The sequence below is a fragment of the Perognathus longimembris genome, chromosome 3 (genome assembly GCF_023159225.1).
Source record: "Perognathus longimembris pacificus isolate PPM17 chromosome 3, ASM2315922v1, whole genome shotgun sequence".
Taxonomy (NCBI): Eukaryota; Metazoa; Chordata; class Mammalia; order Rodentia; family Heteromyidae; genus Perognathus; species Perognathus longimembris.
Window position 1 is genome coordinate 89,935,314 of NC_063163.1, and position 24,920 is coordinate 89,960,233.

General features: G+C 46.8%; 1 protein-coding gene across 4 annotated transcripts; it reads right to left on the reverse strand.

Annotated features, from left to right (window-relative positions):
* Positions 1-1,368: 1,368 nt before the first annotated feature.
* Positions 1,369-20,204, reverse strand: Stx2 (syntaxin 2). 4 transcript variants are annotated; one of them, XM_048343153.1, is made up of 11 exons: positions 20,009-20,204; positions 16,396-16,470; positions 13,231-13,330; positions 11,677-11,751; positions 10,625-10,698; positions 9,892-10,000; positions 9,133-9,206; positions 8,891-9,028; positions 7,462-7,572; positions 6,331-6,450; positions 1,369-3,338 (listed from the first exon to the last, which is right to left on the reverse strand). In XM_048343153.1, the coding sequence occupies exons 1-10, from the start codon at positions 20,036-20,038 to the stop codon at positions 6,373-6,375; spliced, it is 864 nt and encodes a 287-aa protein (XP_048199110.1). In that variant the 5' UTR covers positions 20,039-20,204; the 3' UTR covers positions 1,369-3,338; positions 6,331-6,372. The 4 variants fall into 4 exon arrangements, with proteins under 4 accessions (XP_048199110.1, XP_048199108.1, XP_048199111.1 ...); XM_048343151.1 differs by having other exon boundaries at positions 6,331-6,453; positions 20,009-20,203; XM_048343154.1 differs by lacking the exon at positions 20,009-20,204 and adding an exon at positions 16,012-16,112 and having other exon boundaries at positions 6,331-6,453; positions 16,396-16,468.
* Positions 20,205-24,920: the final 4,716 nt, after the last annotated feature.

A 24,920-nucleotide genomic window follows, 5' to 3' on the forward strand; every position in this document is an offset into this window, starting at 1 on the left:
ACAGGCTCCCCATGTCCCCCACCCAGCTCAGGCATCCTGCATCCTTCAACCTGCTCCCAGTGCCCCACACCCAGCTTAAGCTGCCCCTCGTTCTGCCAGGTGCCACCATTTGGAAGACCATCCTTGATACTAACAGTCAGGTGAATTTTATCCAGAAGCCAGGCACTGTTGGGGGAGCCTCGGCCACAAGCTGAGCCCTCCCTCCACTTGTCTTCTGTTGCTTGCTGTAGTCAGGATCAGGGTTCCAGACATTCTCCCAAACCAAGACAAAACCTAGAGTTTACATCACATTTCAATGTGATTTGAGATGTGGGTTTCAATTTACTAAAGAAATTCATAAAAATTCATGTGAGTGATAAACTATTTTCTTTTGAAAGCATGAGCCAAGGAATTAAAGTAATAAATGTGCCTGTGACTGATTATTGCTTGTGATTTCAAAGAACAATTCATAATGGAAGAAGCATAAGAAGAGGAGACTAAAGTAAAATATGTAGGAATCTGACTGTATTTTCTTCAGGACCATCATACCTTTAAAAAAAAAAAAAGTTCTGGTTCTTGCTATGTGGGAGAGAGAGATTGAGAGGCTGAACTCTGAGGCCAGCCCAGGCGAAATCTAGAGCCCTATCTCAACAACAATCTGGTGTAGTCGTGAGCATCTGTGATGGCAGCTACACAGGCTTGGGAGGACCCCAACCAAGGCAGCCTGGAGCAAAACCACAAAGCAAAATGGGCTGGAGGTAGAGATGGGCCCAAGTTCAAGTCACAGCATCATAAAAATAAAGTTCCGGTGTAGGCAGTACTACAGACTGAACCCAGGGCCTCACACTTGGTAAACAGGAGCTCTACCACTTGAGCCACATCTCCAGCAGAATTCTAGTTATATATGGTTAAGATTTAGTAAGCATCGAAGCTTAAATTCTTAAGCACTTAAAAAAAAATCCCACTTCATGAGAAAAGCTCTGAAAGGTTAGAACTAGAGAATGTGCTGGGGAGGGTACCCCCATGAGCCACGGTTCCGTTGACAATCCAAGGGACCACACCATCCTGCCTGCGTCCACTGCTGCAGTGGTAGCTGTGGACAGCAGTGATAAAGAATCAGCTTTTGTGAACAAAAATGTCTCAGGGGGCTGGGAGTGTGGCTTAGTGGCAGAGTGCTTGCCTGGCAAGCATGAAGCCCTGGGTTTAATTCCTCAGTACCACATAAATAGAAGAAGTTGGAAGTGGCACGGTGGCTCAAGTGGTAGAATGCTAGCCTTGAGCAAAAGAAGCTCAGGGACAGTGCCCAGGCCCTGAGTTCAAGCCCCAGGACTGGCAAAAAAAAAAAAGGGCTCAGACAGCCAGTTCACACTATTCATGGGCACAGTAAGGTAAGGTCCTGGTTCAACAACTTATTCATGGGTATGCAATAACTTATCCCCCCAAAATCTCCCCAAGAATGACAAGGTAGAATGTATTTCTTTTTTGCTTTTTTGAGAAGTTTTTAATACAAACTCAACATATTTGAAGAAATGACCAAAAGAACTGACACATGAGTGTGTAAACATATATTTGTTAATCAAATGTCAAAAGGCGTGCAAGGTGCTGCCTTTCATGTCCAGACACGCGGCAGTAACTGCCGGTAAAGAAGCACACTTGGGGCGGCCGTGGGGTCCCTGGGCACCACCTGAGAAGACACAGCAGGAGGCAGGCAGGAGCTGAGGACCGAGGCAAGCTGGAGGGGAAAGGTCGAGGGGAAGGGGCTCTTGCCAGCACACAGGTGTGTGTCCACCCTGGACTCATGATGCCCACATGCAGAGAGAGCCATGGCTGCATACACACTAGCTCGCTAGCTTGTCTTAAAGACTCCAGTGCCTCTGACAGCAAGCCGGCATGCATCCCCAGCGTGGCCCTTCCACGCTGCTTCTCAGCATACAGGACGGCCACGGCCACGCATAGCAAAGGGAAGAACACAGACATGGAGTCAAGCTGCGGAAGTCATAATTACATGAAATAAGGAACATGGTTTCTACAGTGTTCAGTATCACACTTAGTGTTCAAAACCAGCAATGTTAGCTCAAAGCAAACAAGGTCAAAGTCCAGCCCCAGGTCCTCACAGCAGTCAGGAGGGGCCGCTCTAAGGACTCTGCCACCCCACGTCCACTCACCGAGTCACACATTTCCCAAGGCCAAAAATAAAACATATTCTGAAACTGAAAGCCTTAATAAGCAACACAAGGTTTAAGCGTCATAGATTCACATAAACTTTGGGAATTAAGAGTTCAGTAAAATATTAAGAACATCTAAGTACAAGAATTTAAATTCATAAGGATTACTTAATATCTGGGAATCATGTCCTTGAGTTTACAGAACACTAAATCTTGGTTCTATCACCATCTCAAGTTCAGACCCTATCAACGTAAATGGGAAACACCATCTTGTTTCCCATGAGCAAAGAAGAGACCGTGATCTTTACGATGCAAGAACTATTTATTACCTCAGCACTGGCAGGCAGCAACTAACCGGCTGCAACAGCCCAGAGTTCTCAGGAGGGGTACTGGGTACGCTCCAACTCCCTAAGTGAATGTCAGCAGAAGGCACGTGAGGGTTCTGAGGCTGTGCGACAGGTGTTTCTGTGACAGCAGGAGCTGTACATGCTGATAAGGACCAGCACCATGAGGCTTTCCAGTCCTTAGCACGGCAACACCCAGTATATAAAAAGGGGTCAATTAGATGTTAATATATTAAACAATCCATAAACATTTAACGTTACAAATATCTTACAAAATAGCCCTGTGATAATAAAAAACGATTCCTGCAAATAAGATATATAAACATGAATTAAACCTAGTACAAAAAGGCTCTTAATTAGCATATGTCAGCTGGGAGGAGGGGAGGAAAGCTAGGCTTAGACCTGCAATCAGATAGCTTTATAACATAAAATATTCCTAATTAAACTTGACATATGTTTTAACACTGAAATAGTTTTTAAAAATTGCAATTTTCAATCATTCCTTATTTCCAGGCCACTGAAATTTCAGCAGAGTCACACGGTTAAGTCTGTGCTGAGGCCCGGGCCTCAGGCAGCGCATCACATCCACTGGGATCCGCAGGGTGGATTCGTGGCAAAGCGTCCGCCTGGCCACTCACTCGAGAACGGGTTCCTAAATGAACGCCACACTGAGCCTCAGGGCCCACGTCCACTCCTGAGACGACAGGACGCTGACTCTGCTGCAGATGCGGTCTGGGTCTCCAAGGATAAATGGCTCTTTGGGACGTGGTTGCTATGACAATGTTGTTGCTAGGATAATTCCAAGGATCACAAGCAAAATAACTACACAAATAATAATGAACATCATTTTCTGTAAGATAAAGAAAAACATTAATTTGCAATGTATCAAAGGAATCAACAAAGGCATTGCCTAACAAAATCCTTCTGAAACCTGAGACAGTTTAAGAGACAACCACAAGGTCACTGAAAAGTAGGGAAAAGGAAAAAAAAACTACAAAAGCAATGTACTTTCTGTATCATAGACATGTGTTATACATGTAGTAAATCAAAACATGTGTCGGTGAAGCTCTGCCGTCCAGTCTGCAGTCAGGTGCGGGGCCAGGCCCAGCACTCAGCTGCGTCTCAGCATTTCAGGATCAAGCATCCTTACTCCACTTAGTGAAGGCCAAACACTCCTGGCAGGAGACATTCGGGCTCCCCGGGATCTTTGTCTAAAGGAGGTGGAAAAGGAGCCTGGAAGATCAAGGATCTGCCATGCTGGCTGGCGGAGAGTTCTCTTTTAAAGAGCAGAGCTTCTCTTTCTAGGTGATAGCTACAGACGTGTGCCACACTCCCGTGTGTGAAGCAGTCCCATGAGGGAGGCTCTGTGGATCAGCACTCACCAGGCCTATGTAAAGCCCTGAGATCTCTCCCCAGCACACAGGTGAGAGGCTCTGCCTGCTGGCTCTGGGCAGCCTTACCATGGCCATGCGCTGAGAACCAAGCTGACTACGCAGGCCTCACACAGGTAAGCATGGCCAGGCCCTCAGTGACTTCCAGGGGCGTTCTGGACTAGGAGATCAACAGCCCTGGGAATAGCTCTGGCTCAGAGGCCACGCTCCTGTTGCCACAGCACGGGTTCCCTGTGATCCTGGCACCCTCCTGCACATGTCCTGGCCCATCAGGATCCTTGCCATTGGTATCTGCCCTTCCACTCCATGGGTGCCTGCCTCCCTCCACCTGGTCACCACAGTTCTCTGCTTCTGCCTGCTGAGTGTGTGGCCCTTACCCAGCAGCTTCCAGACCAGGAATACAAGGTGTGTAATGCCTGCACCCCAAGTTTCACAGACCTGACCACCACCCTCTCCTTTGGTGAAGATATCTGTAGGGTCAGTTGATGAGTTCAGGTCCACAATGGCACAACCTGTAGGCCTGCATCTTCCCACAGACATGGGCACCCTGGGGACAAGCCCTGCAGCGCAGCGGACAGGCACAGTGGCTAGCCCACAGAAAAGCATGCAACACATATTTGCTTTGGTGTGAGAGAGTGAATTTGTCAGAAGTGTGTCATCAAAGTGGTGATCCATACTTGTAATCCCAGCTACTAGAAGGTGGAAACTGGGAGGAATGAAGTTCAAGGCCAGGTTAGGCACAAACATCAGTGAAAGAAAGCGCATCTTGATCAATATGGAAGTATGGATCAGTATGGAATACATGCCCATGATCATAGCTACTTGTGAGGCACAGGTGGGAGGCTCAAGGCCCAAGGCCACCACTCCAAACAAAAACATGAGACCCTGAGAGCATGCTCAAGATGTGGAGCGCCAGCTGTGTGTTGGCATGTACAAAAACAGGTCATTCCTATGTAGCTACAGGCACTGAGGTAACCGGTCAGCAGGCCCCAGGGCATGGTACCCTGCTGCTCCCCAGGGTGCGCCAAGGGGAAGCCTTTTATTTTTTGGCCTTCCTGGGCCTTGGCCTCAGGGCCTGAGCACTGTCCCTGGCTTCTTCTTGCTCAAGGCTAGGATTCTACCACTTGAACCACAGCGCCACTTCTGGCCATTTTGTGTATACGTGGTGCTGGGGAATTGAACCCAGGGCTTCATGTATACAAGGCAAGCACTCTTGCCACTAGGCCATATCCCCAGCCCAAGGGGAAGCTTCTTGTAGTCAATGTCAATACCAAGCAGCACCCACAAGGAGCAGCACGCCCCACTGGGCCCCAGCTCAGGATGCAACTCCACTCCTGGTATGACCAGTGGTGATGGCCACATGATGGCCATCTGAAAAAAATGAAGAAAATGTATCTTTGAGAGATGATTAGAAAAGCATCGAGAAATGCCATCTTTCAGCAGCAAATAACCACATAGGCTGTGTTTTCAGTTCAGCAAAGCTAAGAAGGAAACACTAGGAGGTCCCAAAAACATCCTGCAGTCAGAGGGTGTGAAGTCCTCCCAAAGGCTGGAGGCCCCATGAGGACGTGCCCCCAGAATGGGCACTCGCTCCACGCTCACTACCACTGACCAAAGCGAAGCACAGCAGGCACCACCCCCAGGAGAGAGTGCAGACAGGAAAGCGGCAGCGAAGTGAGGGGCCCTGGGGCATGAGGCTCTGCACAGCATCAGAACGTGCTCAACAGGGTTGCCCTAATGTCCTAGGTGCCCCTAGCACCTCACACATTCTCTCCACCAGCACTGGGAAGCAGTAGTAGGGATCAGCACCCCAACTTATAGCTAATACAGAAGGTGCCCCCTGCATAGGAGATCCAGAGTTGGGTAAAGTGCCACAGACACAGACACCAAGACAAAGAAGCTTCTGTAAGCTGAGCAACGCTGAATGCACTGTGTGCTTTGGTTTAGGGAGGAAAGAATGACTTCAGAACAGAGCGGATGCCCACCAGTGGGAGAAGCAGACCTGGGGCTTCCCTGCATCACTGTCCCTGGTGAGCCCCTGAGGGAGGGCAGCGCCCGCTACCACACTCAAGGTGAGTTTCAGAGGTACGGCACTGGTACATGCTGCCTGCTCATGGAGGACGAGGCTGACTCCTGTGGCATTTTCTGAGGGCCCACTGTGCACTGGTAACTCCTAGAGCACTGCCTGGCACTGCCACACTGCGGGGCGTGGTGGCCGGCTGCTGGAGAGCCCAAGCCAGGCAGGCTGTTAGGACTCTCAGTAAACACAACATGCCATGCGTGCTCAGGGGACCAGCTTGGGTGAGTGTCACATGGAGCTCAGGGGACTGGCGTAGGTGACACACAGAGCTCAGGGAACTGGCTTGGATGAGTGTTAAGCATGGAAGAACCCAGAAACACTCTTCCTGGATGACTGAAAAAGTTAAGTAAATTAGTTGATTAGTTACTTACTGCTGCCCTGTCAGCGGCAAGCACCCAGCGCCATCCACACCATCATTTGCCAACGGATAAGCCAATAATTAGAGCAAGCACGGCAATGACAACCACTGACACAGCAGCAATCATCCACTTCTTCTGTCAAAGGAAAGCAAGTGGATTATAGTGGCTGACGGCGTACGGCCACGTAAGACATCATCATGGAATAATACCGTGTCCACCATCATGGCCAACATGCTAGTTACAAGACACCTGCTGAGTCCTCTGTTCCCCTTTAGATGTCAGGGTGACTTAGTACTCGAGGTCAGACTGGGAAGGACAGTGCCCGTAACCAATGGCACACATCTCAGCAGAAGGGTGGAGGGTGACAAGAAGAAGGAGTGAGGTGTGCCACCAGCACAGTGTCTGGGAAGTAAGTACTGGGGATGGGAAAGCCCTGCCTTGCCTCCTGCCTGTTGTTAGTAGCCACGCCCCCTCTCGCCTCCTGGTCTTCTGGAAGAGTTTCCATCCCTATGAGATATCACTACTACTGGAGTGCTTGTGTCATTCTTGGCACTGCTGCAAACACACGCACAACACACTCAGACACCTACATTAGCCACTCTCGTCCACCCAGGGCCCTTCCTTTGTGTGCATGCACGGCACACTGTCTTGGATGTACACGACTCCTGTCTGGGGCCTTTCTTTAGGTACTACATGAAGACGTCAGGCCCTATCTTCAATAACTTTCCTTCCTCCCTCCAAAGTAGAGAACTAGCAAATAATCTAAACAGAGCATAAGCACTCACTGCATAAGACACATAACCCATCATTTTCAGGAAAAGTCCCAACACATCAGCATTGTAACCCCCTCCAGATAAAGATCCTGGGAATAGAACCCCAAACCGAAACTCACCCAAATAGGAACAGGGAAACAGCACAGACTTGAGGCTGTGAAGGGTTCTGACTACTTAGAATGCAAGATGGCTTTTAGTCAATTAATCTAATAAGTCTTCAGTTTATTAGGCAAAAAGAATGACTTTGTTTTTAAAATGAAACATTTAAGAAATTTTTATTTAGAGGAACTATCTTTCCAACAGCCTTATGTTAACATTTTACAACTTGAAAACAAAGGAAAAACACTTATTTCTTAAAAACCAAACTCACCCTTCTTGCTTTGCTGTGATATTTAATAGCTTTTTTAGTTTCTTCTTTAGCATGTTCCACATAGTCTGTGGCATTCATAACATTTCTCTCTATGTTGTTGATCATTTCACCCTTCAAACAAAAAGTTTCAGCTTTAGTAGACATTTTCAAATGACTTAATGACGTATCTTGATAACCACACAACATGAAGCTTTCATATAAACATAATAGACATGGAATGAGTATCGAATTTCTTTCACCTGTATGAGAAGGTGGAAGGTGAGACCATATAAATGTGCCAACATGAAGCAACTGAAATTCAATTTGTATCTTAAAGAGCGCTAAAACGATGGGTGGCAGGACTGACAGAACCTGCTCATCGGTCAGTCCTGAGGCACACCCTAGTGGGAGCATCTGACCGATGAACAGTGAAGGTCAGACCACAAGCATAGCACTGAACTCAGGTTTTGCTTGTGTGCAAAACATTCAGCACACAAAGGATGACATCCTGTCTACTGTGCACACAATTACTGCTATTTCTTTAAAAGATCAGTAAAGCAACACAGCTTCTGTGTTGCATCAGGTTGGCTGAACTGAAAACAACAATGCAGAGTGGGTAGGCTGCCACGCATGGCATGTTGGGGAAGAACAAACACTTTACCTGGCTTCCGCCCACCAGGAGACAGAGTCTGCGGCCCGAGGAGCAAAGCATTGGAAAAGGACGAACAGGTAACTTATCATTCACAAACTTACACTCCCAGCCTTAGCTGGACACATATTTGATTAGAGGAGTCAGTATAAGGTGACTAAGACTTCTAGCTTCAAATGCAGTAGGGCTATCCTTGGTGCGCCACGCTTGGTGTGGAACGACTGTTATGAAAGCCCAAGATAGTATAAAATCTTCAGGGATTGCAAAATCATTCTGGTCTTGCTGTTTACCAGTTTCCCCTGGACACTTCTTGCAGTAAGATGCCAGCCACCACCAGACTCCCTGCTCTCTGGTTCCTCTACCCCGCCCCACCCCGCCTACCACGATTACACAGATTAGACCCTTCAGTGTATTTCTACTCAGGGAAAGTGGCTCAGTCCATGCCATATGTGTTTTTATGTGCACACAAACTTGCATTTGTTCATAGGTATGGATATCTATGCAAAGTTTTTAATACCTTTTAACCTAAAATTGTACCATGAACATTTGGGTAGTTCACTAAAATTTTTCTATGGAGAAAAAAACACATGCTACCTGTAGCTGCCTATGAGACTGGTGAGCCTATACACATAATTCAATTAACTCGCCAGTCCCTGATTGAGGAAAGTTTAGGAAGTCTCCAGCATTTTAGTATTACATTCAATTCTGCAGTCAACAAATTAATTTTAATTTTTTCTAGACAGAATGAGCCCAAGTGTAAGATACTCTCCATGGCTGGCATCTACGTAGAGATGTAATTACCTGGGTCTCAACAAACATGGCCATATCCATAAACATCTCATGCAGTTCTCGGATGCTGGTCTCCAGCTTCATGATGTCTTTGTGACGTGACTCAATCTCGTTGAGAGCTTGTCTAGTAATCTGTGAATCTGATATAATCTTTGAAAGACAAAAGTAAAAGACCATTACTGAGCTGCTGGTGGCTTAGAAGTGAAAGACAGAGTCCCCTGAGTGAGCAGGGCACGCCCAGTGCCGGCACGCACGTCTGAGGTGAAGATGGAAGGCTTCCCACTCTCCAGCATCTCCTCCAGCTCCTCATCTGTGGTGGTTCTTCCAGCTGAGGGTGACAAGCAAACTGCACTCAGGACATGGTGTTATATACAACAGGAGCTCTTTAACACTAAGTTTGGGACAGGGCACCATCTAGAGCAGGAGCTCTTGAACACTAAGTCACCAACTACAAGGTAAGGGAGTGGCGAATGTTTTAAGCAATGTTTTCTTCCCTGCTAATATACTTTTACTAGGAAAGAAGCTGAGGCTGAGTGGCAAGAAGAGCTGACAGGACCGGGGCCATCCTGTAACTAGAATGAGTCATCAAACCTGACATAGTATGACAAGAACACCCGCAAAAGAAAACCAATAATTACTATTTCCCTACAGGTTTAACCCTGGTTTCTGGCCAAAAGGTTAAACCTGGTAAGCCGATATGGCATGTATTGATGAACAAATGCGAGATGTCTCCTGACTAGAACAGCTGGAAGGGCTGCAGGATACAGAAGTAATGTCTGAACGTTTTCCAAATTTCACTAAGACTCTTGAAAGTTTAGTAACTTCAAGTTACCTCACTGAGAATTTTTTTTAGGAGACAAAGAATGATAGTTTTGGTTGACTTAAGGTTGATGCTAGAATAGACTTTGGCTCTTTATGTTACTGGCAAGACAGAGATGTTCTATTAATACTATGTCTGGTAGGAAGGTACAGAGTGAGACCCTGAGGAAGAAACTCGGAGGCTTCATACTCACTTATTTCTAGCTGGCGCTGGATGCGCCCTTTGCTTCGCTCCCGAAAGAGAGTCTGGGCTTCATTGTATCCCGTCATGACTTCCACAAACTTCCGAGACAGCACTGAATGCTAACGAGGCGGGAGAGGGTGAAGTTAGTACATATTCCAAGTGTTGCTTCTATGGAAGTTACAATCCTGAATCTCAGACTAGTAGTAAACTGCTATCTTTCCAGTGGCAAACAAGAATGGCTAATCAGCTGGAGGTAGTCCTGGCTGAGAGCTTCCCAGCACTGCCTTCCTTCACTGTCAGAGTAACCCTGCTCTCCCATTTGTAGCCATGACTGACTGGTCAGCGAGCCTCTGGGAACAGCTTATTAGCAAGGATGGGAGGGGGACTCTGGGACAGGGAGCCCAGCAGGCTGGTTGAGCTGCGCACTGAGCCACCAAGGCCATGCTGAGCCAAGTGTTCTGCATTTACCTTCACCACAGCACAAAACACAAGAAGGTCTGGGCCATACCAGCAACATGGGGGCAACCTGGATAACTCTGCTCCTCAGAAGAGAGTTCTATGGAGGGCATGAGTACCTCTTTTCTTCATGGAAAGAGAGGCAATCAACAAATACAATGTCCTCTCATGAAGGAACATCGTGCAGACAGACGTGAGAATACAAATGAAATTATTCTAAGCTTGGAATAAGTGAAGAAACTTATTTTTCCCTGTCACTCCAGTCTGAATGAAGCTGCCAATCAAACCTGGGTCCTTCGTATCCGAAGATCCACTGAAGTGCGGTTCCCATTCTCGTCCTGATCAAAACTTTGTTCAATAACTGGAAAGAAACAGGACAGTAACCTTTCAAATTTGAAAACCAAAGTTTATCGAGCTACACCTCCCACTTCCTTCTTCCTTATTCTGAAAGCATATCTCACTAAGAAATAATTAACTTTTTAAAACATCCTCCAGGGGACTGGAGGCCACGGCTCCAGTGGTGAAGCACCTGTCTGGTGCTGTCAAACAAATAAATAATCCTCCTAAGAGCCTATCCACCAAGGGGGATTCTTTTGCTCATCTTAATGAATCATACACACATTTACCTATTCTTAGGGAAAAATGGAAAGACAGTCCACGATCTCTGGAGATGGAGGGCTCTCCCGAGGGAGGAAGATGCCATAAGGTGGGATGGGCACAGGAAGAAGCCGAAGTTTCTTAGTATGTTTAGTTTTAGAATAACACAAATGTCCCACAGAATTATAATACAAAATGAAACACTGAAAAGAGAAATCTCTAAAATAAACTATTTGCAGTGCTCCAAAATTGTAAGCTCACTGGGAAAATATAAACCCCAGATATTTTATAATACTAATAATTGTAATTAATTTGAAGAGATGTAAATATAGTTGGGTTCAGAGAGAATGATCTTTTGAGGCGTATGCGGATGGAACTGCCGTTTTCTGGGGTTTTATCTGGGTCAGGTATAGTGGGAGTGCACAGACCCAGAGTGGCACTCTTTGTGGGTCCATACTGTCACTGCTGAGTGCCAGGCAGAAGCATAAAGAACCACAGGACAGCGGACTCAGCAACTCATTCTGAAGGCCAGTTGACCTACTGTCCACAGTGTCACAGGCCAGCAGAACAGCACTGTGTATTGTAGGCAAACACCCTACTCACTAGATATGAATCAGCACTCCCAAATACACATACAGACTTTATAGGAGGTCACAATAATAAATTTGAAAGGGCTAGAGAATAACAACTCTAAGGAAGAAAATAATTACCCAAATTCCTACCATTAATAAACAAGACATACCCTTTAACTTGGCCCGTATTTTGTTAGCAATTTTCTTGATTTCTTTGTTCAGGTCCTCAAGCTCTTCTTTTATTTCTTTAAAAGATAAAAATAAGGCATCTGAGCCATAACTGTCAATTTAAGTAGTCTACCAAATTTAAAGAAAACAGCACAAATACCCTAGTCTTTTTTTCCGTAGAAAATCTCCTGCTTCCCCTAGTGGGTCTCCAGGTGTGGTCCCAGGGCAGCCAACAGCATATAGCAGATGGGACTGGGGAGCGGGGCCAGCTCTCTGCAGCTGGGGCCAGGCCCGGCCCGCCAGCAGGTGGGGCTGGGGAGCATGCCCAGCTCTCTACAGCCCAGTCAGGCCCAGTGGACACTTGCCCTCCAGTGATTCTGAGACACACATAAGTTTGAGAACTGCTGGTTCACTAAAATGAACTGATGAACTAGTTGACTAGACCCAAAATTCATACCTGCATCCTAGTCCCTACCATTAGCTCTCACCAGCCTGGAGGAGCAAAATACGACTCCTCTCACTAAAGAAAGCCCCAATGCTCTGGTGCTGACCACTCAAAGTCAGGTCTGCACAGATATGGAGTAAAATTAATAGTACTAAAATAAGAGGCTTTTTCTTTTTTGCTTTCCGTTTTGTTTATTCATTTATATGTCTTTGGGAGTGTAAGGAGAGGTACAGAATTGGAAGGACAAAGGGTGAACAAAAACAGCAATGGAGCTCACTGGACACTATGTTAAAAATGACCTATACAACTTACAGGGATGCGGGGGGGGGGGGGGACTGAGAGAGAGCAAGGGAAGGGGTGACACTGTCCAAAAAGAAATGTACTGTTTACCTGACTTATGTAACTGTCACCCTCCTGAACCTCACCTTTATAATAATAAGTTCTTAAAAATCAATATTACTGATACCAGTATATTACATATGTCATAATCATAGCCAGTTATATAGCCAGGTATATATTCATATACCTGGAGTAAAAGGCTCAATATTAAGATAATAGTTATCCCCCAATGAGATGCTTGCAGTCCTAGCTTGCTCAGACCCCATCTAACCTGCACAGGTCTCAATGCCCATCATTCTCAACTCCATGTGTGCTTCCTTTAAATGCACTGCTATCCGCAGTGGGCCCTGCCCACAGCACACCTACGGACTTTCCCTGGCAATGTGGAATCACCTCCCAGTCTGTCTCTAGCTCTAACAAGTACATATTATTCTCTAAATTGATCTTATACTAGTCACTACCCAAACCCGACATTTGCTTATTCCTTTTTTACTGTATACATGATATGGCTCTGGCTAACCAATTATGCCTGAAGTCCCGCAAAGTCAGTTCTACGCATGCATTCCCTGGATCCTACACCTCAGTGGCCCTCACTGAACAGTGAGATGGTACAGGGAGCCACAAAACACCACGTGGGAAGCTGGGAACATGGAGGGGCTTCCCCAGGCATGGCATTTAGGCAGTCCATATAGAGTGAAGCTAGAATTATGACCTGTGCCGGAGGCAGAGAGAAACTCACACAGACAGACAGACAGACAGACAGACAACGTACTTCCTTCCGGATTTGGGGCAGAAAGAATGATGCTGTGATTTTTCTTTACCTCTTCCACATATTGAGCTATTTTGGCGATGCTATGTCTAATTTCCTCCACCTATTAAGAGAGTCAGAAGTTCAAATCGGTTATTGCTTTACATTACCTTAAAAAAAGAGGAAGAATGGAAGGAAACAATTGATCATCACATAAATGCCTGTCCCATTCTCACACTGACATCATTTTAAAAGAGAAATGTATCATATCAGTATTTCTATTTTTATATATCACTTAACATTCACCAGCAAAAACTAGGCTTTAAAAATTTCTATAGCCAAGGCCTAAGTATTGCTGCAGGCAGTGGCAACAAGAGGCGTACTGTGATGACGGTGTGCCCCGTGGATGTGCCACAGCTGTATTCTCACAGGGGCACTTACCCTTGACTTCGCTGAGCCTTCAGAGCCATTACCTTTGACCTCTAGCTGGTGCAAACTAGTCTAAACTTCAAAACACAATGGGTTGCAACATTTCTCCAGGTATATTCTAGACACTCAACAATATCCATGATAGGTTGAATAATGGACCACAAAGACATCCTGGTGCCCATTAATGTTACTTTCTTTGAGGGGATTTTGCATGTGACTCTACTAAGGATATAAAGATAAACAGATGATCCTGGGTGCCCATGTCAGCCTTGGTATGATCACAAGGGTCTTAGAGAGGAGTGGTAGAGATCTGGCTACAGAAGAAACAATGTGGCCACCAAAGCAAGAGGCACATGGCTGACTGCTCCTCCTTCACTCATTTAAGGTAGTAGTTATAACCTGCTGTGGTCTAGCCTCACATCCCAATCCTGGCACCTGGGAATGTCACCTCACCTATCATGGCAAAAGAGAGCAGATGGGATTCTAATGTGAGGCGAGAAATCATCCTGGGTTATCTGGGTTGGCCCAGGATAACCATAAGAGTCCTTATAAACCAGATATAAGAGGACTGATGTGAGAGAAGTGAGTGTGAACATGAAATCTAAGGCTTTGAGTCCAGAATGCAGGCAGCCACCAGAGCTGGAAAGGGAGGGCGCCTCCTCCTCGGCAGCTGCTCAAGGGATGCTATGCTAGCCTGCCCTGGCCTACCCTGCCCTGGCCTGCACCACCCCTACATCCGCCCTGCCTATCAAGCAATGGATGGGTACTGTTTTTAGCCTTCATGGTTGCAAAAACTTGTGTCAGCAACCAGGGACAGGCCTGTAACAGGCTTCAACCCCCCTTACCTACCCCGCCCCAATGTCTAGGCAGTAGAGCATATTTTGAAAATTAAAGTATTAAAGTATAGTCCAACACTGAATTCTGCTTTTATAGAACAGGGATAGCTACTCCATTTGGTCTGTGTGTCATTTCCATTTACACACAATTTCTGTCGAACAGCATATACTTCAATATTCTGTAATTAATTTCATTAATTATATAAAAATAGTACAATGCAAGCTAATTGTTTTAGAACTTTTGCTATGTCATTATGAAACACAAGTCACAGGACTTAGGGTCAGTACACAGTTGACACTGCCACTGTTTGCATTCCTAGAGGGAATTCCACAGCACATAGGCCAGATAGCTCACCACCAGCATCTGTCTTGGAGCAGGAGTCCATGGCGGCTCCCACAGAGAAGGGAGCTCCTCCCCTCCCCTCCTTGCCCCTTCCCTCCCCTCCCCCCTCAGTGGGCCCTCAGTGTAGCTGCAACACACAGGGTCATTTTCTGGCTGTTTCAATCATCTCACAAGGTTCCCAGGCCACTCTGAAGAGCAAGCACTATTTTTGTCTTTATCCAAACATGGGTCACTAGCAAAATCCAACCTTGTGCATGATACTGAAAACCACCTGAATGTCATTTCTAAAAGTGAGTACCATTTGTTTCTACTTGTCTAAGAAGTCGTGTCACAGAAATAAGTTGCAAACTAACTTAACAAATGGAAACAAAATATTTTCATATCCATGCTCTGTTAAGATAGTTAGACTGAATATCAAGTAGTTTAGAGTTAAATGGAAGCAGTCAATAAAATCATAATCAACACATGTTATGCATACAAGGCTATTTTTTGTTTTATTTGTGTTTGCTAAGGATGGAACCTAGGAGGCCTCATGTACATGAGGCAAGTGCTGTATCATGAGCATCATTCCTAGCTTTATTTGGAGACAGGGTCTCACTTCACTAAGCTATCCAGGCTGGCCTTGAACTTGAGATCCTCCTGCCTCAGCTTCCTGAGTAGATGGAATTACAGGCATGTGCCACCATGTCCAGCAACACACAAAGTGTTCATCATAAAAAAAAAAACCAACACATTTCTTTTCTTCATGCTTAAAAAGTCAAAGCATTTGGTCTGAATCAATTTCAAAATTTTGAACATAACACTAGGTCGACATTAAACATGTAAACACAGCATCGGCCTCAGAGAGGACAGGAAAGAAGGAAGCAAAAAGGATGATGGGAGCAGTCCAGGTCTGACTGAGGGTCACAGTTCAGTTCCCAAGGACTGTGTGGCTGCACCTCCAGGGCAGAGCCACCTCAAGATACATATGAACATGTTCCAGTCACTAGAGCACCTATGACACAGCTCCTAAGTCAGCAAACATGCCAGTGTTCAATGAGAGGTTTTAGAAAAGCTACACACACCTTGTGGCCCAAGAGGTCAGTCACTCTGTGAGGATCTGGGGTATGTGTGGAGGAGGGTTTGTGGAGGACGTAGAAACAGCCTTTATCTTAATAGTAACTAGCATTTCAACACTAAAAGTCCCAGAAAACTTACATCTTTCAAGCAACTTTTCAAACAAGTCATCCAGCACTAGAGAGGTAAAGGTAGAAGGATCCAGAGTTTGAGGCCAGCCTGGGCTACATGGCAAATAAGACCTTTTCTCAAAAACAAACAAAAAATAGTCATATCACTCAACAACAGGGACAAGTTGAACTGTGAGGTCATTTGCCTCAAGAGCTCCACAAAGTGTTCTCAGAGCACTACAGCAACACACAGGGCCCATAGGAGCCACAGCACTGGAGGCCGAAGGCGTGTTCACTGCTACACTCCTGCTCACGGCGTGTTCACTGCTGCACTGCTGCTCATAGGGAGAAACACTGCTGCATGACTACAACAAAGCTCAAAGCAAAAAGTATGCACGTCAGTCAATGCTCTCACCTGATGGAAGAAGTCGTCCATAAAATGGTCCTTTTCCACAACAAGAACTGTGTCTCCATCATCATTTTTTCTACACTAAAATAGAAATATAAAATGAATATTCAGATTAAAAAATTCTTATGTAGGAAAATAAGAATCCAGAAGCAATTTAGGACCCCCAAGATCTTAACTGGCTGGAGCCACAAATGTAACAAACTGACAGGGCAGGGGATTGCAAAGAAAACCCAGAGGGAGAAGGCGGGGCTCAGGGGAAAAGGAAGGAGAGGGTTTGAGTTTGTTGTGTTTTTTTTTTAAGAACTGAGCAATTCAGAGTCATTCACTTTTATCACAGAAGTCACTATAGTTCAAATTACTTTTGTCTTTCAGCTGTGAAACTGCCTGCATTGCGTATTTATATTTCCTATAAAGACCAAAATGCTGACACTACTCGCTGACTTTCCTAGAGTGTATGAGAACTTTCCAAGAACTTCCAACAAATTTCAGCTGGTGCTCCTCACTTTTCCTAAGTAGACAGCCACCCCTTCCCATCATGTTTATGGGGACACTTTAATATGGACGAAAACTTGAATAAGGAAGGATGAATTACAGAAGAACTGAAAAAGACTGGGGAAGCAGAAACCATGACTGAGAAGGTACTACCAAAGAGCACAGGGCCAGAGTTACCTTTTTTTCTTTTTCCTTCAGGAAAAAAGCACTAATTGCTAATAATACTTTCTGGAGGAATCATGAACATTTGTTGTTAGTGTACATGCTATAGGAGAGCCATTTGACTGTTAAAATTAAGTATTAAATGATCTACAAAAACATGCAGAAAAGAGATATGTATAGAAAATGGCTATGAACAAACATTCAACCACCAAAAACTACTCAGAAAGTACACATTTCCTGAAGAAAAAAATTCTTAAGTTAAAAATAAACTTACATGTGATACCAAGATGAAGGTCACTCCTGGTTCTGAGAACATAAAGTAGCAAATACTCAGAGCGCCCACATAGCACTTGCCTCCCCCACCTTCTCCCAGAGTGTTGCCTGTAAGATAATTTTCACAACTCCCTCTGTGAGGTGGCAAGAGAGACTTTAGCATCCCAATTTTATATCCCAGAAAGTCAGTGTAGTGAAATGTTTACAAATTATTTTCCCAAGATTAGACACTTCTCTCATAGACATTTCCAGAAACTTTTCTAATTGGCCAATCTCTCCATTTAAAACAGAGGGCAGTGGACTAGGTAAGGTCACTCCTAGAACCAAAGTTCTATCACAAAACTGACTTTCTGGGCTGGGGATATGGCCTAGTGGCAAGAGAGCTTGCCTTGTATACATGAGGCCCTGGGTTCAATTCCCCAGCACCACATATACAGAAAACGGCCAGAAGTGGCGCTGTGGCTCAAGTGGCAGAGTGCTAGCCTTGAGCAAAAGGAAGCCAGGGACAGTGCTCAGGCCCTGAGTTCAAGGCCCAGAACTGGCCAAAAAAAAAAAAACTGACTTTCTTACTACCCAAGGGTTGAGATACAGAATAGCTGATAACTCCTTTATTCTCTGGTAGTGGCAAAGGAGAAGATGACTGTATAACCTACTGATGGATCTTTTTTAACATGAGTCTATCTTTGGTGTTCCGGGGCAGGCAGCATTTCTTCTATTAATGAGGCGGAGGGAAGCTGGAGGTAGGGGGAAATACAAAGTACAATTCTTAGAATGCACTGTCTTCCTCAACCACCGGGGCCCAGCTGTACCCACAGACCAGGGACAATTCATAAAATTTCATAACTATTTCTCTCCCTCTAATTGCAGTACCCAGTGGCCCACTGCATAGGCCAAGGAAGGAAGAGAAGTCATCACATGCTATGACGCCTTAGGGTAGTAGGTCTCAGACCCTGGGTCAGAGGCTACAGCTAGCTGTATGCTGGAAAAACAAAACCACAAACACCTAGAGTTGGTAACTTCCAGTGCTGGGGACCAAACCCAGGGTCCTGCACACGCTAAGCTAGTATTCTACCAGTGGGCTGCATCCCCAGAGACAGAGTCTCACTATGTAGCTCAGATAGTCTTCAACACTTGATTCTTGGGCTCCTCCACCTCCCAAGTGCTGGGATTACAGTCATAGGTCACAGAGCCTGGCTAGTACTTGTATTTTTAAGGGAGAAAGGGTCATAATTGCTCCTATCAGGCTAAAAAGTTTTAACCTTTACACATTCTGCAAACATCCACAATGTCACCATCTCTGCTTCATTCACAGTTCTGTCAGGTTTACACACATCAAACTGAGCAAAAATGGATCCACTTTTAACATTACTCAGCCTTAGAAAGAATGAAACACTGTCTCCTGCAGCGAGGTGGGTAGAAGTGGATCATCACACCAGGCACAGAATACAAGTGCTAGCTAGTGCCCTCAAGCACAGGTAAGAGCACAAGAGTGATGGAAGGGCACAGCCTGATGGGAAAGAAACCTTAGTCTTAAGACAGGGTGTGATATCTATCAGTAACAACCATTAATTGTACAATTCTAAATACCCATGACAGAAGATGTTGAATGTTCCCAACACAAGGAAAGGATAAAGCTCCCGGGTGAGGACAGAAGTTACCCTAACCAGATCATTACAAGCATTAAGTCACACTGCACCCCCAAAAGTAGGCACAATGACTAGGTGTCATCACCAATGAAAATACATTTGTATTTTGAAGTGCTGGGTTACGTAGGTTTTTTTTTTTTTTTTTTTTTTTAAACTAGGAAACATACAGGACACCACTGCAGATTGCCCCACCCAACACCCAGCCCTGTTGCTGTTGGAGCAACAGCTTCTATCAGGCCAAGGAATACAACAGCATCCAGGGCCGTCCAAAGGGTGGGGTGGACAGTGTTTCTGGTTGTGATAAGGGCTGGGCAGGAGGTCCTGGCCCGCTCAGCCCATGACCCGCCCCCCTCTAGGAGACTCCGGAAAGCAGGGCGTCCACCAGTTGATATGCAGCAGTCCCGGAGTGGGGTTAACGAGACCCGGCCCGCGAGGGGCGGCGCCAGGACGGGCACTGGGCACAAAGGGGACCCACCGCTCTGAGGTCGTCCTCTGCAGTCCCGCCTTGGCCCGCAGCCAGAGCCCCCACCCCCACCCCGCGCCGCCCTGGGACCCCAGCCCCTCGGCCAGAGCCCCGCCTCGGACCCACGCCCCGGGATCCACGCCTCGGGACCGCTGCCCGCAGTCCCAGCCCATCCGGGGACCCCGGGACCCCCAGCCCGAGCCCCACCCCGCGACCCCAGCCCCCAGCCTGAGTCCTGCCTCGAATTCACGCCCCGGGATCCAAGCCTCGGGACCTCTGCCCGCAGTTCGAACCCCGTCCCGGGCCCCGTGGCCTCCCAGCCCGAGACCCGCCCCGCGACCCCGGCCCCCAGCCTGAGTCCTGCCTCGAATTCACGCCCCAGGATCCTCGACTCGGGACTGCTACCCGCAGTCCGAGCCCCGCCGCGGGACCCCCACCCCGCAGCCCGAGTCCCGCCCCGGGACACCGTCAGGAGCCCCCTCCTCTCCCGCCCATCCAGGACGCCTCGAGACAGCCCGGAGGCCCCGCCCTGGGGCCGCGCCCCGCCCCGCCGACCCGGACCGCTACCCGGCGCAGCGCTCACCGCCGTCAGGTCCGGCAGCCGGTCCCGCATCCCCGCCGGCCGCCGGGCAGCGCGCCCCGACGCTCAGACCTGCCCGATGCGGCCTCCGGCAGGGCCCCACGCTCTCCGGTGGCCGTGCTGCCGCCTCAGCCCGCCGGGGTCCGGCCCGGCGCCGCCGCCCTCCCTCGGGCCGGCGCTGCCAAGGCAACCGCCCCGAGCCCTCGGCGCATGCGCACCCCACGCCCGAGCCCTCCCCGTCCCTCCTATTGGAGCATTCCAGCGGGATTCTGGCGCGCCGGAGCCGGGCGAGCGGGTGAACGGGATTTGTGGGCGTGGTCGAGGCGGAGCTGCAGTCCGGGGCGGGGCCCGGCCTGGGCCACTCTTGACAGGTCCACTAGGTGTATGGGTCGTGCCCTTCGCCTTTGGCTTCTGAACTTTCACTCCTTTTATTATATTTTTTTAAATCAAACTACCACTACTTAGGAGGCTGAGATCAGATGATCTCGGTTCGAAGCCAGCCCAGGGGAGAGAGGGAAAGAGAGAAAAGATTTGTAGAGTGAAGAACTCTTCAGGGGAGACTAGGAGTCCATGATCAAGGTGCAGCAAATCTAGTTTCTAGTGAACATTAGTAGCCAGACTGTCAATGTGTCTTCACGTGGTCTTCCCCTTTACTGAGACAGACAGAGTGAAAGAGATAGTCTGTGTCTCTTCCTGTTCCTCTAAGGACACCAATTCTTTTAGACTAGGACCTCAGCTTTATGGCTTCACTTAACTGCCTTAAGCCCTCATGTATATTTGGAGCACTAACCCCCCTACCCCCCATTGAAAGCTGAGGCTTCAGGCTTCGACTTCTCTTTGAAGAGGACACAAATCAGCCTGTAACAGAGACATTATGGAGTCAGGAAAGCAGAGACCAGACAAACTAAGAGACAAGTGGTAATGTCTTGAACATGAGTACATTAGAAGCATACTTGCCTTTCTTGTTTTGTTTTTTGCCAGTCTTGGGGCTTGAACTCAGGGCCTGAGCACTGTCCCTGGCTTCCTTTTGCTCAAGGCTGGCACTCTACCACTTGAGCCACAGAGCCACTTCCAGCTTTTTCTATATATGTGGTGCTGGGGAATCGAACCCAGGGCTTCATGTATACAAGGCAAGCACTTTACCACTAGACCATATTCCTAGCCCACTTGCCTTTCTTTACTACATTTTTTTCTAATTTTTTTAAATTTTTATTGTCAAACTGATGTACAGAGAGGTTACAGTTTCATACGTTAGGCATTGGATACATTTCTTGTACTGTTTGTTACCTCCTCCCTCATTCCCCCCTCCCTTTTTTTGTAATTTATACCAAACATAATTTTATGGATGTTAGACAAAAAATTCCTACTTTGACTAAGCTACGAAAATGGAGCAGAGGCTACCAAACTTATGTGAGATTGGCACTAAATATAAACAAGTAAAATGGAGGACCAAAATGCATTTGAGCCCTGTGTCAAGCAGTCCCTGAAACCAATACATCCTATAATCTTTATGAGCCAATAAATTTTCTTTTTAGTGTTTTTACCTAAAATAAAAAAAGCCCTGATCCATTGTTGTGGGCATACAAATAAACATTACAGATTACAGACTGTGTGTAGGCTACTTGTAAAATATAAGGCCTCGGGGACCAGGGCTTCAGTCTGCTTTGTTCATTCATTGTTGTGGTTCACTGTAGGTACTCAATAAGTATTTATACGAGAGAATGGATGTTCAGATCTGTCTTCAAATCCCAGTCCTGCTAGTAACACTCTGTGTAACTTCAGATGAAGGTTCATTTCTCTGGCCTTAGCTTTCCCGTTTGTGAAGTCGTAAGAATCAATCTGAAAGACTCTTGAATTTCCCATTTTAACTACTGTATCTAGAGGCTGCAATTTGCCTATTACTGTGCTCTCCTGGTTACTAACAGTAAATGCAAATCACTGGTCCTTAATCAATTTATAGTTATTACCCTTAGAAATAAGATGCAATTAACTTTAAAAAGTTAAACTACATGTGCTTGAACTTGCTACAAACTAAAAAAAATAGATTGAAAGTTATATCTTGTAATAGCAACAAGGAAACTTGCCTAGGAAAATCAGACTGGGTGGGGGGAAGAATCAACAACATAAAAATTAACTGTGTGTAAAACTGCATGTTGCAGGATTGGCACTGACTTTAAAACCTGATGAAAGAATTGAATCTAAACAAACACTAGATGTGAACAAATTACACTGAATATAACAGTTTGTCAACCTGCACACATCCAAACACCCTTCTAGGCTCAAAGCCATGAGTAAGGGTGTGACTGATGAACCCATCACTGAATAAAATCTTGGCTGTAAGATGTACACAGGAAAGCACCAGTTCCCCTGTGGTTACTGAGCCTGATCTATGAGGCTCAGGTTCTCTCAATTAACTCTCAAGGAAAGCAGAAAAAGCATGGTTTCCAGATAGCTACTGCATCACCCCCAGGTTCCATTCTAATTGGTCCAACTCTGCTAGGTAAGCCCAGCAAGGAGCCAGTCCCTGGTCGGTGGATTAGTGGGCTGTAGTAGGTCAGGCCTGGGTCATATGACCCTGTCCTGTAACTGAAAGTGCCTCAACAGAACCCCTGAGGTGGGAGAAACCCCTGAGATGGGTCTTGACTGGGAAAGGAACATACTGACAGGTAGAAAAGGGCTAATGGGATCCTGGTGGCAAAAATTACCCCCTCTACCTCTTCTACTTCCATGAAGGTAACTTTACTTGCAAACTATGCGGAAGACACTGGGCCCTTTCTACTGCATTGTGCAGAGCTCTATTAGGGCCTTCACTTACCCAATGAAGGTTCCTCTAAAGCACGTGGATATGTGAAGGTCCTAACAGAGTTATGCACAATGCAGTAGAAAGGGGGTGTGGATGCCACTGTGCATTTAAGTAAAAACATGTGGTCATGAATCTTGTCAGGAGCCTGGACTGGGCATGGAATAGGTCTGTGGGTCTTACTCAGGTCAGTGGTGCTCCACAGTAAAAGGTACCAGGAAGTGCGATTCCAATCCTTCTGTTGTATTTGTGACAGGAACACAGTATGTGGCCCGGGGTACCCTCAAACTCACAATCCTCCTGCTTGAGTGTCCTAAGTGTTAGGATCACAGGCCTGCACCACAACGACCAGAATTCCTGCCAATAAGCACTGGGGTTTCCCTCCTTAATCAATGATCCCAACGCGCAGAATAAAAGGGCCACAGGTGGACAAAGTTGAATTGACAGCCAACACTTTCCTTATCCTGCCTTGGAAGGAATGATGCTGTAAATATTAAGTTTTATTATTTTGTCTCTATTTGATACATATGCAGTCAAGTGGTCTTTGGAACACAGATCACAGTACTGGGGTAAAAGCATACTACAGGGCTGAGGGTGAGACTCATGGTAGAGTTTTTTTTTTTTTTTTTTTTTTTTTTTTTTGCCAGTCCTGGGCCTTGGACTCAGGGCCTGAGCACTGTCCCTGGCTTCTTCCCGCTCAAGGCTAGCACTCTGCCGCTTGAGCCACAGCACCGCTTCTGGCGGTTTTCTGTATATGTGGTGCTGGGGAATCGAACCTAGGGCCTCGTGTATCCGAGGCAGGCACTCTTGCCACTAGGCCATATCCCCAGCCCTCATGGTAGAGTTTTGTGTCCAGCAAAAAACTTAGTGCAAACCCAGTGCCACCAAACAATAAAAAAAAAAAATGGAGTCATTTAAGGCAACTAGGTATTTAGCTCCTGGAGTACAGGCATATTGTAGGGCCTGTGGCCTCCATAATGACACATATCCGTCCCCAGGATGGCCAGGCAATGAATGAGTACAGAGGGCACCTTCATGGCCCCAGCTATGCACACAGGGCTGTTCTGGTGGTGGACAGAAGCTGAATAAAGCAGCCATACATTCAGTCCCCACGGAGCAAGAAGAGCTGTACTGAGGGGGGGGGGGGGAGAATGGAATGTCTTCTGAAATCACAACAGGAAACAGATTTGAGAACTCACCAGTGCCTGGCACATGCTTCCTTTCTAAGTCTAACACATACCGAGCTTTATTCTGTGCCATCTAGAATTCTCCAGACCCTTTCTCACCCAACAGAACTCCTTGACTCTTCAGCACAGTCACATGTGAGGCAAACATTAGGGAAGATGGAGGCATTAGTGACCCAGCTGCACAGCCACACGAGCCACACACTGAGGTTTGTGGGGCCCATCTCCTCCAAGTCAGGCTGCGTGGGAAATCCTCACTCTAGAAATATCCATTTCAGGCAGGTAGGCAGACAGCAAGGCTGAGGACAGGAGAGAGAAGGAACAGAGGGGGGCGGGGGGAAGGAAGATGGGGAGATAGCAAATTGTGTGTGCGTATGCACATATGCTGGTCTTATGGATGGACTCAGGGCCTGGGCACTGTCCTTCATACTTTTACTCAAGGTTAGTGTTCTACCACTGAGCCACAACTCCATTTCTGGCTTTTGTCAGTTGTAGGGCCTTAACTCAGGGCCTGGGCACTGTCTCTGAGCCTCTTAGTGTTCAAGTCTAGTGCTCCACCGTGTGAACCACAGCCCCACTTCCTGTTTTGAGTGGTTGATAGGAGGTAAGAGTCTTACAGGGACTTTTCTGCCAGGGCTGGCTTTGAACTGCAATCCTCAGATCTCAGCCTCCTGAATAGTTAGGATGACAAGCATGAACCACCAGTGCCCAGGTCACTTCTGGCTTTCTGATGATAAACTGGAGAATCTGACTTTCCTGCCCAGGGCTGGCTTTGAACCATGACCCACAGATCTCAGCCACCTGAGTAGCTAAGATTACAGGTATGAGCCACCAGTGCCTGGATAAAAAGCATTTAAACTTTTACTTCCATTTCCTATGTGAACAGCAGGAAATGTCTCCCTTCCCCGCCCCTTCTTTTCATTTGTCCTTA